This window comes from Ictalurus furcatus, chromosome 21 (assembly GCF_023375685.1).
Source record: "Ictalurus furcatus strain D&B chromosome 21, Billie_1.0, whole genome shotgun sequence".
Classification (NCBI taxonomy): Eukaryota; Metazoa; Chordata; class Actinopteri; order Siluriformes; family Ictaluridae; genus Ictalurus; species Ictalurus furcatus.
In genome coordinates, this window is record NC_071275.1 from 3,234,279 (window position 1) to 3,250,774 (window position 16,496).

General features: G+C 39.6%; 1 protein-coding gene across 21 annotated transcripts in view; it reads left to right on the forward strand.

The window, feature by feature from the left end:
• atp2b2 (ATPase plasma membrane Ca2+ transporting 2) overlaps nt 1–16,496 on the forward strand; it is a 170,693-nt gene that overhangs the window by 98,738 nt on the left and 55,459 nt on the right. For all 21 annotated transcript variants that reach the window (XR_008388899.1, XR_008388901.1, XR_008388900.1 and 18 more), the window contains one exon: nt 12,752–12,949. Coding sequence is in view for 17 of the 21 variants with exons in the window: in XM_053653369.1 (XP_053509344.1) it covers nt 12,752–12,949 (198 nt within the window). In the remaining 4 variants the exon portion in view is untranslated. The remainder of the gene's footprint in view (nt 1–12,751; nt 12,950–16,496) is intronic.

The window sequence follows — 16,496 nt, forward strand, 5'->3', positions numbered from 1 at the left end:
CTCCCTCATGCTCTATCTCTCTCGCTCTCCTGCTCTATCTCTCTCTCTCTCTCATGCTCTATCTCTCTCGCTCTCTCTCTCTCATGCTCTATCTCTCTCGCTCTCTCTCTCTCTCATGCTCTACCTCTCTCTCTCTCTCTCTCGCACTCTATCTCTCTCTCTCACGCTCTCTCTCTCTCGCACGCTCTCTCTCTCTCGCACTCTATCTCTCTCTCTCGCACACTCTCTCTCTCTTGCGCTCTCTCTCTCTCTCTCACACACACACACTTTGCTTCCATGTCTTTCTCTTTTCCCTTTCTCTCATTTTCTCCTACCAAGCCTTCTGTTCCTCCAGTTGTTTCAGTTCTCTTGTTGGTGCTTTGTAACCATGAATAAGTTTTCCACCATGGGAAGGTCTTCAGGACAGAGGATGCTAACATGTCGTGCTGCGTTTTTTTTTTCCTTTTCTTATTTTTTGGTCATATTAACTTAAAGAGGGAGACGAACATTAAAAGACATTATTAAGAGGAATTAACTTGTTTCACAGGCATTCCACATCATTGAACATAGCTATAAAAGGTTTTAAAAAATATGCTTTGACATTCATTAGTAAATGAAAAATTGTAATCGTTGGCAAAATGCTGTAGTATAAGTGCAACGTAACACTTCGGGACATGCTGTTATTGGAAAAGAATTGATTTCAGTGTTTGCAGTAGCTCCACCACCACCATAGCTGTGGCGATATGACCATTTTACATTGAGATTTTTGAGATTTAAATTAACGCAAAATCAAGCAAACTCCGCAGTATTCAGAGGAGCTTGTCATTTTTCAAAATGGCTGCAGATTTTACGCAGATTTGGGCCAAGATGTGACGTCATCACAACGCGCATTCAGCCAAAACCTCTTTGATTCACGCACATCGAACACGAGTACAGCTAAAAGGTTTCCTTTACCAACAAACATCACTGGGAAAAACCGTGCATCATTTTGTGCAATTGCAATTTCGCAAACTCAAGTAATTTTTTTTTTTTTTTTTTACAAAAAAAAGTACAAAAAACTCTGCAAACTGCATCACAAAAAAAAAAAAAAGCTGCGGCAAAATCAAATATTTTTGGCCGCAACAATCACAAAAAAACTGTGAAATCCTTCCTGTATGGACTGATAAATATGTTTCATAAACCAGACTGTTCTATTCGCTAGTCCAGCTTGCGTTTGGCCCGGACACACACGTGAGCCAAGAGTTTGCGGTTCCTTAGCCTACACGTCCTCCTTGGTTTGATTAGCAACACAAAACATAGGTTTTACTGGATTTTACACAAGGGACACGGCGCAAACAATATACAAAAATAGCCAGGCCAGGAAACATGACCAATCTGTTTAACCACCATGAAATCACCCCAAAGACCCCAAAGAGCGCATGAGTGTAACAGCACCACGGCAGAAACAGAAAAAAAATAGCTGACGTAAACAAACGCATTTAGAAGAAAACGAGTAAGTCCTGGAAAGACATCACTGATGCCGTGACATTTTACCTGGTCAAGGATATAATACTTAATAAAAAATAAATTTAAAAAAAGGGAAAAAATTGGGTTCAAGCAACTTACAAAAATAGTTGATAATCATTACGGCTCACTGAGTCTCAAATAATTTTTTGAATAAAATCTAATATTCCTGTAATATTTTACACCGCCGTTCCTCAGCTCTACCCAGACTGCTTACAGAAGTGCAATAAAAACACGAATCAATAAAAGTGCAATAAAAGCATGAATTGCTTGTTTTTAAAATGTTAAATAAAATGTCAACCTACTCAGCTAATGTATACGGTATTTAAACACAGTATTTAAAGATTAGTCTACACTAGCAGAGGGGATGTACCTTTAAAATTATTTATTTATTTATTTAAATAGGTTTGATTGTCCATGCTTGATTGTTTTCATTTAGGAATAATCATTTTAGAATAATGCGCATTTAGTTGGGCGGTGCACTTTAGTGCACATGGTGTCTCTGGGGGAAAATAGTTTAATTTAGTTGTTCTGTTCAGTAACTTGAACAAAAAAGCACATGAAAATAATCATGATAAAGATTATTATTATTATTATTATTATTATTTTTTGCCGGATTGCCCACCCCTAGTTACTACAGTAAGTGCTAGCCTAGTAACTATATTCTAAGAGGGAAGAAATCTTTAGGATCAAATATAATACAGGGTGTCCCAAAGGTCTCCATATATAGGAGACTAGGTTTGCCAGCACCACGTCGGTTGTTCCTTCGTCAGTGTCTGATCGTAGACGTCCACTTCTGCAACACTTCCAGTCTTTTTGGATTTGCTGTATCGTGTGTGATGCGCTTGCTCCGTTTCCTGTTAAAGTCCATCGCACTGCGATGGGAGAAAAATATATAATATATTAGGAAGACATTTTCCTATGTATGAAGAGTTTTGGAACACCTCGTACTTTTAGTGCCCTGTTGTAACTAAATGTGAGTTTTATACGTTTTAGCTAAAGAACCATCGTTGCTTGATAAACGGGTCTGCCGTTATGACTTAGTCCTAATCTCTCAGTAGGTGACTGCCAAAGATCTTATTACTGCTCTCACTTCAGCCAGAAAGTGATGAGCCTGTCAGTAAAACAGCTGAATTACATCATGAATGCAGCAATCATTATGTTTGGAACATTTTTAATGACTACACTCGCTGGTGCTGCTCTGTGCGCTCAGGCCGGCCGCCCTCAGACCCTCTTACAGACACCGTTTAAATGCTGTAACATCTTAAACATAAAACTCCGCACGAGGAGTTCATTGCTACACTCTTCAAAATAAAGGTTCTTTACAGCACCGTAGGTTCTGCATAGAACCTTCTTGTCGAGAACCATTTTTCATTCAGTTCCCGAGTCGAGCTATATGGTTCGTTGGTGATTTTAGAAGTTCTTTATGGTTTGTTCTAGGTTCTTCAGAGCAGTGTATTGGTTATTCAAGGTATTAACAGGTTAAAGTGGACCCTGTAAGGTTCTTTGTGGGACTGGAAAAGGTTCCCCTGATTCCTTAGATAACAGGGTTACGTGTGGCACTGCTGTGAAGAACTATTTCTAGGTTTTGCTGCCCTTTTTGATTCTAATTGGAACCTTTATTTTCTGTACAATTTGAAAAGACAAACTTTCACATGCTGTGTTAATGTCTGAGATTAAATGCTTTTTAGAATATTCCATGTCCCCCCCCCCAATCAAAATGATTAGCATCTTTGAGCTGTATTGAAATCATTTCAGTGAGGTTGCGCTGCCTACTGGTTAACGTTCAGCTCAGGAAAGAACAGCGCTTAAGATCACAGTGAGAATTTATCCTAGGCGAGATGGTGAGGGCAAGTTCAAATTCAACAGGGGAAAAAAAAAAAAGGTTACACGTTTCTATTCGGTTTTCCGGAAACTCCTCTTGGTGCTGTGTCCCAGTACACTGCGGTAGGCTTTCCCCCTCCAACGACGAGCTGTAAAGGTTACGTAGGGCTGAAAGCGGAGGGATCCACACATGCTGGAAATGATGCAGCACATGGAGGGATCAATGAGAAGCCACAGCGGGGGGAGAGCTTCCACACAGAGGCGCAATTAAAAGGGAATCTTTAATGAGGTTATTTTTAGTCGTCTGTGCTATTTGCAACCTGGGCATTCTTTCCTCGCTGTTGGAATGGTTTTGCAACCCACACGCGCACTTTCTCTCCTCCTCTCTCCTTCTCTCTCTCGCCCATGTTTTAGTGCACCATTAATTATCCCTCCCTAACCTCAAGACACACATTTCTGTTTCTCTCTTTTAATTCACGTTGAGTTCCCATGGAAGCAGACATCATTTTATCTTCAGTTGCGTGAACTTTTTTTTTTTTTTTTTTTTCCCTTCGATTTAAACGATCTTCTCAGCGTCATCAGATAACGCGCTCTGTTCCGGCCGGGAAGTCTGACGCAGTGCAGAAGATCCCAAGGTCAAAGACGGATGAAGAGGAAATCACTGATTGTTTTTTGATTGTCAGTGTCATTATATTGTTAAGCGCATTAAAAGTCCCCCCTCAGCAGAGCTGTTTATTACTCTTCTTGCTATTCATTTGGAATGCTGTTGCACACTCTGCGCTGCCAAATTGAGTGCTTGGCGTTCCCTGGCTGAGGATAATGTCGCAGTTACTATGTGTCCCCAAAAAAATGACTCCAAAAAAAAAAAAAAAAACATTCATTCAAGCGCTCTCATTCCCAAAAGGACTTAATGTTGTCACAGTTGGACAGCCAGACATACAGTCCAGCCGAATGAATCCTGTTTACCGAAGGACTTGGAAAACAGGAATGACGGCCTATCAGGTTTACACAGGCGCTGCTGAGTGTGTATCACTGCCAGTTAATAAGTTCCTAAGTCCAAAGAGGATTTACAAAGAATCGTGACAAAACGTAATACAAGCCAGAGGTATTACAGGACATGAACTGACGTTTTATCACCGAGCGTTTACAAAATGAGAAACCACAACACTTGAGGGAAGAGCTTTACGCTGTTGCGCGCGTTGCTTTGGTGTCGTTTTTGACACTAATAGAGCCGGATTTGACAGCTATGCAAATGAAGTGGTGAATCTTGGGTTATGCGATATGAAAATCTTTCTGCACTATAATAGGCCTTATATCATGACTGTATACTGTATGTGACTGTGTGCAAGATGGTGGATGTGAACAGTTTGATGTAGAAACACTAACAACCAATGCATCAAGTAGCAGGACAAATGTTTGCCATAGTGGAGCGATGGAGGGATTGTCAGTACTGACAAACGTGTGCCTTTTAGTGAATCAAGTATTTCTAATAATTTATGGGAAAGAAACCGCATGTTTATGACTCAAAACAGCTAAAAAGCTTCAGTGATTTAAAGGCAACACGGCATTTCAGCCAGTCTGGTAGAATTAAAGAAGGTGTGAGAAGAGAATTCATATCTTGATGTGCCATTTTATGACACTGGTCTTGTCACAGTGTACTAAAACTTTCATGCTTTTGGTCTCATTATGGCTTTACCTCTAGCACCCGTTATGCTGTATTTGAGTTATAGTTAAAGTCATTTATCTTACAGTATAATCAAAACCAAATATATATCTCCAATCTTAATATCTCCAAGCTAGTACAGTCCATTTTCATTTATTCATCTTCAGTAACCAGTTTATCCTGCTGAGGAACCCAGGAACAGAGAGTTCACCCTGGTCAGACACCGGTCCATTGCAGTGCATCATGCAGTGCACACATATTCTCATTCTCACCTAGGGGCAATTTATCTTAGCCAGTCCACCTACCGGCATGTTTTTGAGAGGTGAGAGGAAACTGGAGAACCCATAGGAAACCCATGAAAACACAAGGAGAACATGTACAGAAAAACCAAACAGCCAGTAAACCAAGCTTAGGATGGAACCAGGGACCCTGGAGCTGAGAGGTGGTAACACTACCTGCTGTGCCTCCCCTTTGTACCTTCCTGGCTTCTTTTAACCACCAAAATAATAGTTGCACTGTAGATAGTTTTCCTGGGTATGCATTGAGGTATCAGAAGTTTGATACTTTTTCAGTACTGCAAGTTTTAAATCCATAACTCCATAACTCAATACGCGGTACAGATGCGGTGACTGGGAAGGCCACTGGAGAACACTGAACTCATTGTCATGTTCATGAAACCAGTTTGAGATGACTTTTGCTTTGCGACATGGTGCATTATCACGCTGGAAATATCCATTAGAAGATGGGTAAACTGTGGCCATGAAGGGATGCACATGGTCAGCAACAATACTCGAATAGGCTGTGGCGTTCAAGTGACGACTGATTGATATTAACAGGCACAAAGTGTGCCAAGAAAACATTCCCCACACCATTACACCACCTCCACCAGCCTGGACTGTTGACACAAGGCAGGTTGGTTCCATGGATTCATGCAGTTGGCACCAAATTCTGACCCCAGCATCTGTGTGCCTCAGCAGAAATCGAGATTCATCAGACCAGGCTACGTTTTTCCAGTCTTCAACTGTCTAGTTTTAGTGAGCCTGTGCACACTGCAGCCTCAGCTTTCTGTTCTTGGCTGACAGAAGCGGAACCCAACGTGGTCTTCTGCTGTTGTAGCCCATTCACCTCAAGGTTTATCGTGTTGTGCATTCTGAGATGCTTTTCTGCTCAACACAATTGTACAGAGTGGTTATCTGAGTTACCGTAGCCTTCCTGTCAGCTTCTCTCATCAACAAGGCTTTTCCATCTACAGAACTCCACTCACTGGATGATTTTTTTCTTTTTAATACACTATTCTGAGTAAACTCTAGAGACTTTTGCGATCAGCAATTATTGAAATACTCAAACCAGCAGGAATATATATATATATATACACACACACACACACACACACTGTATACTGTCAATCTAATTGTTTATTAATGACACAAGCTGTCTCTCTTTGTTTGCACCCCTCAACCCCCTTTGCTTATTCACCATCAAGAAAAATGCTCTGTAATTGGGCATTGTCACTTAAAATACCTGTTTTGGATTTCTTCCTCCAGTGCCTTCAGTGGGCATTTTATGTTGAAACTGGCTTAATGAGGCCCTTTCAGGCATGACTCGCCTTGGTGACACCGTGCTAGCATGACTTCAATGATTTACTTAATTGTAGCTTGCCAATGTTAGCAGAGGTCTGGCTCTGGCTAGGATGAAAAGACTTACGAAAGGCGCTGATTTGAAAAGTGTGGTGTGTGGGAAGAAATCTTTTCCTAATGTGCTTGTGTTGTGCGGAAAGTGACATGAATAAAACCACATGGCTGAAAATACAGCATCCGTAATGCATGGTGGAGGCTTCGTTAGTGGGAATTCCTCTGTCTTGGTATGAGTGGTTGAGTTTCTTGCATTGTTCTGCAGGCTGTGGTTTATTCTTCTTATCACAGTTGCTAAGGTCTGCTGGTTTTCAAGTTTATTGTTACGCAATCCCAGTACGACAAAGACACATCTGTACTTTTGTATGCTAATCCTCTATGATGCATCATGGCCATGCATATTGTCATAGAACGGGAAATAAATGTAAACTCAGCAAAAAAGGAACGTCCCTTTTTCAGGAGACTGTATTTTAAAGATAATATTGTAAAATCCAAATAAGCTTTAAAGATCTTTATTTGAAAGGGTTTAAACAATGTTTTTCATGCTTAAACAATTATTCCACATGCACCTGTGGAACAGTTCACAGGCGGTAGGTAATTAAGGTCACATTTACAATAACTTAAGACACTAAAGAGACCTTTCTACTGACTCTGAAAAACACCAGAAGAATGATGCCTAGGGTTCCTGCTCACCTGCAGGATGTGATGCAGATGTGTCCAGAGCAATAAACTGCAATGTCCGTAATGTAAGATGCCTAAGACAGTGCTACAGGAAGACAGTAAGGACAGTTGATCCTCCTTGCAGTGGCAAACCACTGAGTATATATAGTAGGCCTGCCTCTCCACGTTATCCTATGCTTGGACATCAACAAGGTTTCAGCATTAAACATACATAATAATATGATGATATAAGAATGGACTTACAGAAATATTCTCTAGGCCTGACAGAAGGCTTAAGATTGGGCAATGATACAGCAGTGAACTACGGCAACACTAAAAGGATAAACACTAAACTAAACTAAACCACAGCTGGATAGAGCGTATGTAGTCACGGTTTCAATGTAACAAACTATTGCTGGAATTGGAAATTTATGTAGTGAACACAGACAAGCGAAGTGATATGAACATTCAAATGTCCCAGTGCTTTTATACTAAATATCAGCACTCCTGGAACACCACTTGTCCAATCAAATTAGTGGACTGAAACTGTTTTATAATATAGTATTTTGTATATTATAAATGTATCACGTGTGAAAATGATTGTTCTGGTCATGTCTGACAGGAGGTAAGGACTGGACAGATGTCTGTTAAACACTAATAGCGAGGCAGCGAGCTCTCTCAGAAAGCGCCTGCTGCTTATGTAATCTGTCTATGAAGGTTTTCATTCAGTCAGAGTAAGTAAAGCAGTGTTTGTTCAGCACTTGAAGGCACCGGCGCTGTTGAGATTGCAGACTGAAACCACATTAACATCAGTTTTCCCTCATTTTTCCAGCAGCTTTCTCCCTCTGGGCCACTTTGTTTGTAGGCTGCCATTTGCAGTCTCACATAACCTTTTGATTCTGCTGTTGTGATGATATTGATAAGCCTGTTTATGTCAAGCAAGGAGGGGGGATTTTACTGTTAAATGTCATTCACAGTCGCCTGCAGTTTAGAGTTTGAACACTGAGGTACGCTGCAGAAGGAGCCCCGTTTCATTCCTGTATTTAACATTTCACTTGTGCTGTCACTTTTCTTCTTGTTTAAATCCCTGCCATATTAAGGGCTTTTTTTTTCGATGATTTTATAAGCTCAAGTGAAGTGTCAGGTGTGCAGTATGAGGGATTGAATCTGTTTGTTTGTAGATGATCTATTGAATCTGTTTGTTTGTAGATGAGGGATTGAATCTGTTTGTTTGTAGATGAGGGATTGAATCTGTTTGTTTGTAGATGAGGGATTGAATCTGTTTGTTTGAAGATGAGGGATTGAATCTGTTTGTTTGAAGATGAGGGATTGAATCTGTTTGTTTGTAGATGAGGGATTGAATCTGTTTGTTTATAGATGTGAGGGATTGAATCTGTTTGTAGATGAGGGATTGAATCTGTTTGTAGATGAGAGATTGAATCTGTTTGTAGATGAGAGATTGAATTTGTTTGTTTGTAGATGAGAGATTGAATCTGTTTGTTTATAGATGAGGGAATGAATCTGTTTGTAGATGAGGGAATGAATCTGTTTGTTTGTAGATGAGGGATTGAATCTGTTTGTAGATGAGGGATTGAATCTGTTTGTAGATGAGGGATTGAATCTGTTTGTAGATGAGAGATTGAATTTGTTTGTTTGTAGATGAGGGATTGAATCTGTTTGTAGATGAGGGATTGAATCTGTTTGTGATGAGGGATTGAATCTGTTTGTAGATGAGGGATTGAATCTGTTTGTAGATGAGGGAATGAATCTGTTTGTTTGTAGATGAGGGAATGAATCTGTTTGTAGATGAGGGATTGAATCTGTTTGTGATGAGGGATTGAATCTGTTTGTGATGAGGGATTGAATCTGTTTGTTTATAGATGAGGGAATGAATCTGTTTGTTTGTAGATGAGGGAATGAATCTGTTTGTTTGTAGATGAGGGATTGAATCTGTTTGTAGATGAGGGAATGAATCTGTTTGTAGATGAGGGATTGAATCTGTTTGTAGATGAGGGATTGAATCTGTTTGTAGATGAGGGAATGAATCTGTTTGTTTGTAGATGAGGGAATGAATCTGTTTGTAGATGAGGGAATGAATCTGTTTGTAGATGAGGGATTGAATCTGTTTGTGATGAGGGATTGAATCTGTTTGTTTATAGATGAGGGAATGAATCTGTTTGTTTGTAGATGAGGGAATGAATCTGTTTGTTTGTAGATGAGGGATTGAATCTGTTTGTGATGAGGGATTGAATCTGTTTGTTTGTAGATGAGGGATTGAATCTGTTTGTAGATGAGGGATTGAATCTGTTTGTTTGTAGATGAGGGATTGAATCTGTTTGTTTATAGATGAGGGAATGAATCTGTTTGTTTGTAGATGAGGGAATGAATCTGTTTGTAGATGAGGGATTGAATCTGTTTGAAGATGAGGGATTGAATCTGTTTGTTTGTAGATGAGGGATTGAATCTGTTTGTTTGTAGATGAGGGAATGAATCTGTTTGTTTGTAGATGAGGGATTGAATCTGTTTGTGATGAGGGATTGAATCTGTTTGTTTGTAGATGAGGGATTGAATCTGTTTGTAGATGAGGGATTGAATCTGTTTGTTTGTAGATGAGGGATTGAATCTGTTTGTTTATAGATGAGGGAATGAATCTGTTTGTTTGTAGATGAGGGAATGAATCTGTTTGTTTGTAGATGAGGGATTGAATCTGTTTGAAGATGAGGGATTGAATCTGTTTGTTTGTAGATGAGGGATTGAATCTGTTTGTTTGTAGATGAGGGAATGAATCTGTTTGTTTGTAGATGAGGGATTGAATCTGTTTGTGATGAGGGATTGAATCTGTTTGTTTGTAGATGAGGGATTGAATCTGTTTGTAGATGAGGGATTGAATCTGTTTGTTTGTAGATGAGGGATTGAATCTGTTTGTTTATAGATGAGGGAATGAATCTGTTTGTTTGTAGATGAGGGATTGAATCTGTTTGAAGATGAGGGATTGAATCTGTTTGTTTGTAGATGAGGGATTGAATCTGTTTGAAGATGAGGGATTGAATCTGTTTGTTTGTAGATGAGGGAATGAATCTGTTTGTTTGTAGATGAGGGATTGAATCTGTTTGTAGATGAGGGATTGAATCTGTTTGTTTGTAGATGAGGGATTGAATCTGTTTGAAGATGAGGGATTGAATCTGTTTGTTTGTAGATGAGGGATTGAGTCAGCATGTCTGCAGAGATCAGCAGTAGAACTTACCCAGAAGACCAACACAAATTTCTTTTCAGACTGGTGACAAATTGCAGACAAATGTTTTACTTAACATAAAATTGCTTAATCAATTTATTATGGGATTCAACTCACAGGCTGAACAGGTACAGAGTATGCAGTCTTTCCTCCCAAGATGGCCTTCTTTTGGTCAAATTTAAAGTAACATTATAAACATGGCTGACAAAAACTGAAGCTTTGCCTAAGACATAAGTTAACTGGACAACATAATAAGCTCCACAACACTGAATGTACTGTAACAAAAACAGTTGAAAAGCACAGTGTGTCATTCATTAATGAATTACATTCAAATTATCATCGGAATGACACACTTTGCACCATGCACTTACTAGAATAATCCACACTGGAGTTTTAACATATCACACTTGGCATTTATTATTTTTGCATAACAGCACTGTGCATTGTGAGTTATTCCTTACATAATGCATTACATTTCTGAATTAGAATTAAATTAGACACCTGATTTGACAACGTTGTGGCATGTTATGGAACATTAGTCACATTGACTGCCTGTGGTGTATTTTGGTTATGAGGAAGAAGGTCACTTCAGTAGCCCATTTGCTTTTCTCACCATCGTTAAAAAATGGTGCGCTCTCTTTTATCAGCCTTCTGAGACTGGTATCGTATTCTTGCCCTGAACTTTTTCCTGTAGCGTTCACGTTTTTAGAAATAAGTGAGAAGTCAGTCCCTTCAGGATTTTGCAGAAATTAACGTAAAATCAAGCAAACTCCACAATATTTGGAGGAGCTTGCAGTTTTTTACAATTACGGCAGATCTGGGCCGAGACGCGTCTTTTGATTTCGTCACAACGTGCGTTCAGCCGAAGTCCTTTTCGATTCATGTGCGTCGAACGTGAGTACAGCTATAAGGTCTCGTTTACCAACGGACATCACCGCGAAAGACAGTTTTGTGCAAATGCAATTTCATCAAATCAAGTCGTTTTCGGCACAAAACAACAATCACAAATCAAGTTGCATCACAAATTGAGAAAAAAGGCGCAGCAAAGTCAAGCATTTTTGGCTGCAGCAATCACAAAAGAATGTAACGAAATCCTATACGGACTGAGAAGTGGTGATCTTAAGGGGCGGACACGCTAGACTTTCAGTATACCAAATTTCCATTGACTTCCATTCATACTCATGCGAATGCGGGAAACGTTCAAAAAGTTCCAAAGCTCAAGTTTGGTGAATTCTGCCCTGTGAATTTATATCACATGAAGATGTCTGACCAATAGAAGATCGAAACGTAACGGTGTGACGTCTTCAGAACGAGTACAGAGGTGTCGCACCATCTCGTTTTATACAAGAGCTTTAAAAGGATATAAAATCGACATCAAAAGAGAAGTCGCCTGGATTGTGGTGTCTCTGCGTACAAGAACAGATGGTATATTTTAACATTGGCGTGTGATGTCATATCCGGTTGCCGCCGGTCTCTGAAGACATTTCGGCATGCTGAAAGTCTAGTATAACTCCCGCTTTACTGTAGACGACCTGTACTGTAAATATCGCACTCTTTCAAACTTTGATGCCACGCCATTGTCTGCTTTATCTGTCTGTCACATCCTTAGCACATTAATGGTGTCTCTGTAAGAAAATGTAATTGCCATCAGAAATGTGTTGCACCGAGGGCTTTACATAAGTGTAAGTGTGTGAGCTGTGTTCTGAGTCAGTAGGATAATTTGAGACTGTGACACAAAGGCCCGGTGTCAGCAAGAGAGCTAGATTGCTCACTTTTTCATACGTGGGCACAGGATGTTGTGCCATTTTTGGAGCGGCTAAATGAAATGTTAGTGTTTTTTTTTTTGATACACGCTTGAGGCTAGATCTCATGTTGTGCAGTGCCAGGCTTAAAAAGCTTTCGATTTGAGTATGTACTGGCTTGATGGACTTTTTGAGCCAGTGGAAAGTGACATTTGGTAGCTGGCATTGAAAAACTACTGAGTAGCACACCTGTACATGAGTGAGTCAGTGCACTACTTACAAAACCAGAAAATCGGACAAAATCAGGATCAGATGTACATGGATTCATTTTTCCAGTCAGCAATTACAGGTATGGATTGGCACCCTGTCCAGGGTGTACCCCGCCGTGTGCCCGATGCTCCCTGGGATAGGCTCCAGGTTCCTCGTGACCCTGAAGGAAGGATAAGCGCTATATAGTGGATGGATGGAACAATTACAGGTTCAAATATGTCTCCTTTTTCTTTTTCTTTTTGACCAGGTTTGACAGGAGATCCAACTGACCTAGAAAAGAGGAGAGAAGTCTTCGGTCGAAACATTATACCTCCAAAGAAGTCAAAAACTTTCTTACAGTTAGTGTGGGAAGCACTACAAGATGTGACCCTCATCATCCTTGAAATCGCAGCCTTGATCAGCTTGGGGCTCTCGTTTTATCAGCCACCTGGAGGGGAACACGCATGTAAGTACCCAGCGCCGTTTTGCCATCTGACATTTAAGTTTAGAGATGTGGATAAGGATCTTGAGACACCATTAAAACTTCTTTGAGAGGTATATCCATTTAGCAACCGTTTTTGGGTTAAATAGTTTCTGGCTTTCTTATTTAATTAGACATTGCCTGTGTTATTGTCAGGCTTGGGTAAAATAAGCCTGTTAGATAATATCTAAAAAAATAAATAAATATAAAAAGCCCCCTAACCCTTATATTAGATATTGTTTTGATATCACTTTGGTGCATTAACACAGTGGTTTTCAAAGTGGGGGCCGCTGCCCCCTTGGGGGCCACCAGGGGGCACCTGGGGGGCCTCAACAATTTGGTGTGAAAAATAAATAAATACATGATTTTCTCTTTCTCACTCTCAGACAACCACACACACACACACACACACACACACACACACACACCCAATCAATTCCTAATCTAATGTAATGTAAAGATGCAAGATGTAATTATTAATAAAAAAAAAAGGGGGGGATATATTCAGAAGTCTGTATTTTTAATGTGTTTTAAAGACATCTTGCAAAAGGGGGGCCTCGGTCAAATGTTAATGCCATTTGGGGGGCCTTGTCCTGGAAAAGTTTGGGAACCCCTGCATTAACATACTCTTGGTTTGGTGTGTTCAAACCAAATGTTCAATGTTTAAACCAAATCTACCCCCATGATTTATAAATGAATAAAGTATTGTCTGATTGGTCTTCCCAAACTCCTACTAGATCATCTTGGGATGTTTTCAGTGCTGCCAAATACAGTTCTCCAAAACACTGTTATTTCTACCTTAAAAAAAAAAATCATCCAATGCTGAGAAATAGAATCTCCGATCGATGACATTCATTTCCTCTTAAATGCGCTTGACATTTCAAAACCTTAAAGGCACCGGTGAAATCACTGATAATCTTATGGATGTAAATATCAAGTCAGATATATTTTAGTGATACGCACTCCTTTAAGCTAACTTGCAGCCAGGTCCTTACGTATTCGGACAATGGGACAATTTTCGTAATTTTGTCTCTGTACACCACCACGATGGACTTGAAATGAAGCAGTCAAGATGTGATTGAGGTGAAGACGTTCAGCTTTAATTCAGAGGGTTTAACAAATATATATTGCGTTAAGTGTTTGGGAATTACAGGCAATTTTTTCAGTCCCTCCATGTTCAGGCTCGAAAGTAATTGGACAAACTAACATATTAATACATTTTAGGATTATTTTTAACACTTTGGATGGAAATCCTTTTGAAATCTGGAACCCGTGGACATCGTCAAATGTGGAGATTCCTCTCTTGAGATGTTTTGGCAGGTCTTTACTGCAGCTGCCTTCAGTTGCTGCTTGTTTGTGGGTCTTTCTGCCTTGAGTTTTGTCTTCAATAAGTGAAAAGCATGCTCAATTGGGTTGAGGTCACTGGAAATTTAAGAACAAAAATTGAAGTTCTTTGCCTTCAGAAAGTCTTGGATTGCTTTCGCTGTATGTTTTGGGACATTATCTATCTGTACTGTGAAATGTTGTCCTATTGGTTTCGCAGTATTTGACTGAATCTGAGCAGAAAGTACAGCTCTGGATCATGAGCCCTTCCTTTCCTTCTTCATACTCTTCAGAACTGGTCAGGCTTTTTTAAAATGTATTTATTTTTACCAAAGTCTACTCTGACCTTTCTGTTCTCGAGTGTTTGTTTACATCTGTAGGTAAAACGCCTGTATTTACATTCATGAAGGTGTCTCTTGATTGCAGACTTTGACAATGATACGCCTACCTCCTCGAGCGTGTGCTTGACTTGTTTAGATGTTGTGAAGGGGTTTTTCTTCAACAAGGAAAGAATTCTGCATTCATCTACTTTAGTTGTCTTTTGTGGTCTTCCAGGCCGTGTGGTGTTGCTGAGCTCGCTAGTGCAGTCCTTCTTTTTAAAAATGTGCCGAATTGTCGATATGGCCAGCCCTGAAGTTTCTGCTGTCTCTCTGATTTGTTTGTTTGATTTGTTGATATGTTTTGTTTTTTCAGCCTAACGATGGCCACCTTCACTTGCATCGACATGTCTTTGGACCGCATATTGAGAGTTCCCATGAACAGCTACCAAATGCAAATTCAACACTTGGAACCCCTTGAAATAAAGCTGAACGTCTACACTTTGGTCACATCTTCGATTCATTTCAAATCCACTGTGGTGGTGTACAGAGGCAAAATTATGAAAAATTACGTCACTGGCCAAATCCTTATGGACCTGACTATAATAACATAATCTACCATCCAGATCCCTCCATCACATCCAAATTCCCACGTTCATGGTGTCTCCGTGGAGGATGTATATTAGAAATATACTGTAGCCACTGCACCAAGTTCAAAAGCATGTTCTTTTATGAAACATTTCCACTGGAGCCCTTGTTAACTAGAACGAATGTGCATCCTGGTCTCTCTGTAGATGGCCTGCTACAGCAAGGGAATCCAGTAAAAACAATCGTTTCCAAGGAGCATGAGCTAATGAAGTGTGCACTCGAGAAATAACCTTTAGGTGGAGGCCATACGCCAGGCCCGAAGGCAATAAAATACGCCTTAGCCATTAAAGCTAGTGTGTGAGAGAATGCTGAGTCAGCGGTATCCATGACCGTAATTCAATTACAGAAAGACAGTAAGTAACAGCAAAGCCTCTTGGGAACTTTTTTTCTGAGAAGTTTACTTTTGCTGATGAGTAATATTGTGGAACTTATGTAAATGTAAAGTATATATGGCCAAAATGAAAGAATTAAGGAAAAGAAAAAAAAGCCATTAATATGCAAAAGACTGTGCCTATTCTCAGTGAAGCATACGTAATCACTTTTTTTGTTTTATAGGTGGCAGATGTGCTTCCTTTATTGTCGTCTCATAAAACGCTCCGTGCTTATTTCACTTGCTGGCTATTATTCTGCTCTTAACTCATCTCTGGAAACTTTTATCATTAATGGAGCACTTTCTAAATACATCTGACAGCGTTCATTAAGATTGAACATTTTAAGAAGAAAATTGAAAACGTAACTTTTAATTGTCCGACTATCCATTAGGATAGTCCTATTAGGGACATTACGCATTGTTCAGGTTCAATGCGACTTTCTATTCTCAGGCCAAGGTGTGTTCAAAATGTACTGATCCTACAGAGCTTAAAATATATACTACACTAATCGGTTTGGTTAAAAATGATACACATTTTATTTCAAAAACAAATAATAAAAAAAAAAGTTGTTTATTCTTGTACATAAAAGTGATCTTAGAATCATCCAGCTGAGCTATGAATGATTAAAAAAAAGAAAACCCTGAAATGGCTCATACAAGCTCAATTTATTGTGCTGTTCATTTATACTGTGGTACAGGATTTGAAAAAAAACAACAAAAAACCCCACACTTTCACCTCATAAACCCTCTGAACATCTATACAGAGGAATGATGAATTTCTCAGCTCGTCAGTACTTTAAACTGTAGCTAGTCTGCTTTCATTTTTAATAATCATGAAAGTGTCAGAGAGAATTACTGCTTCACAACTCCACAT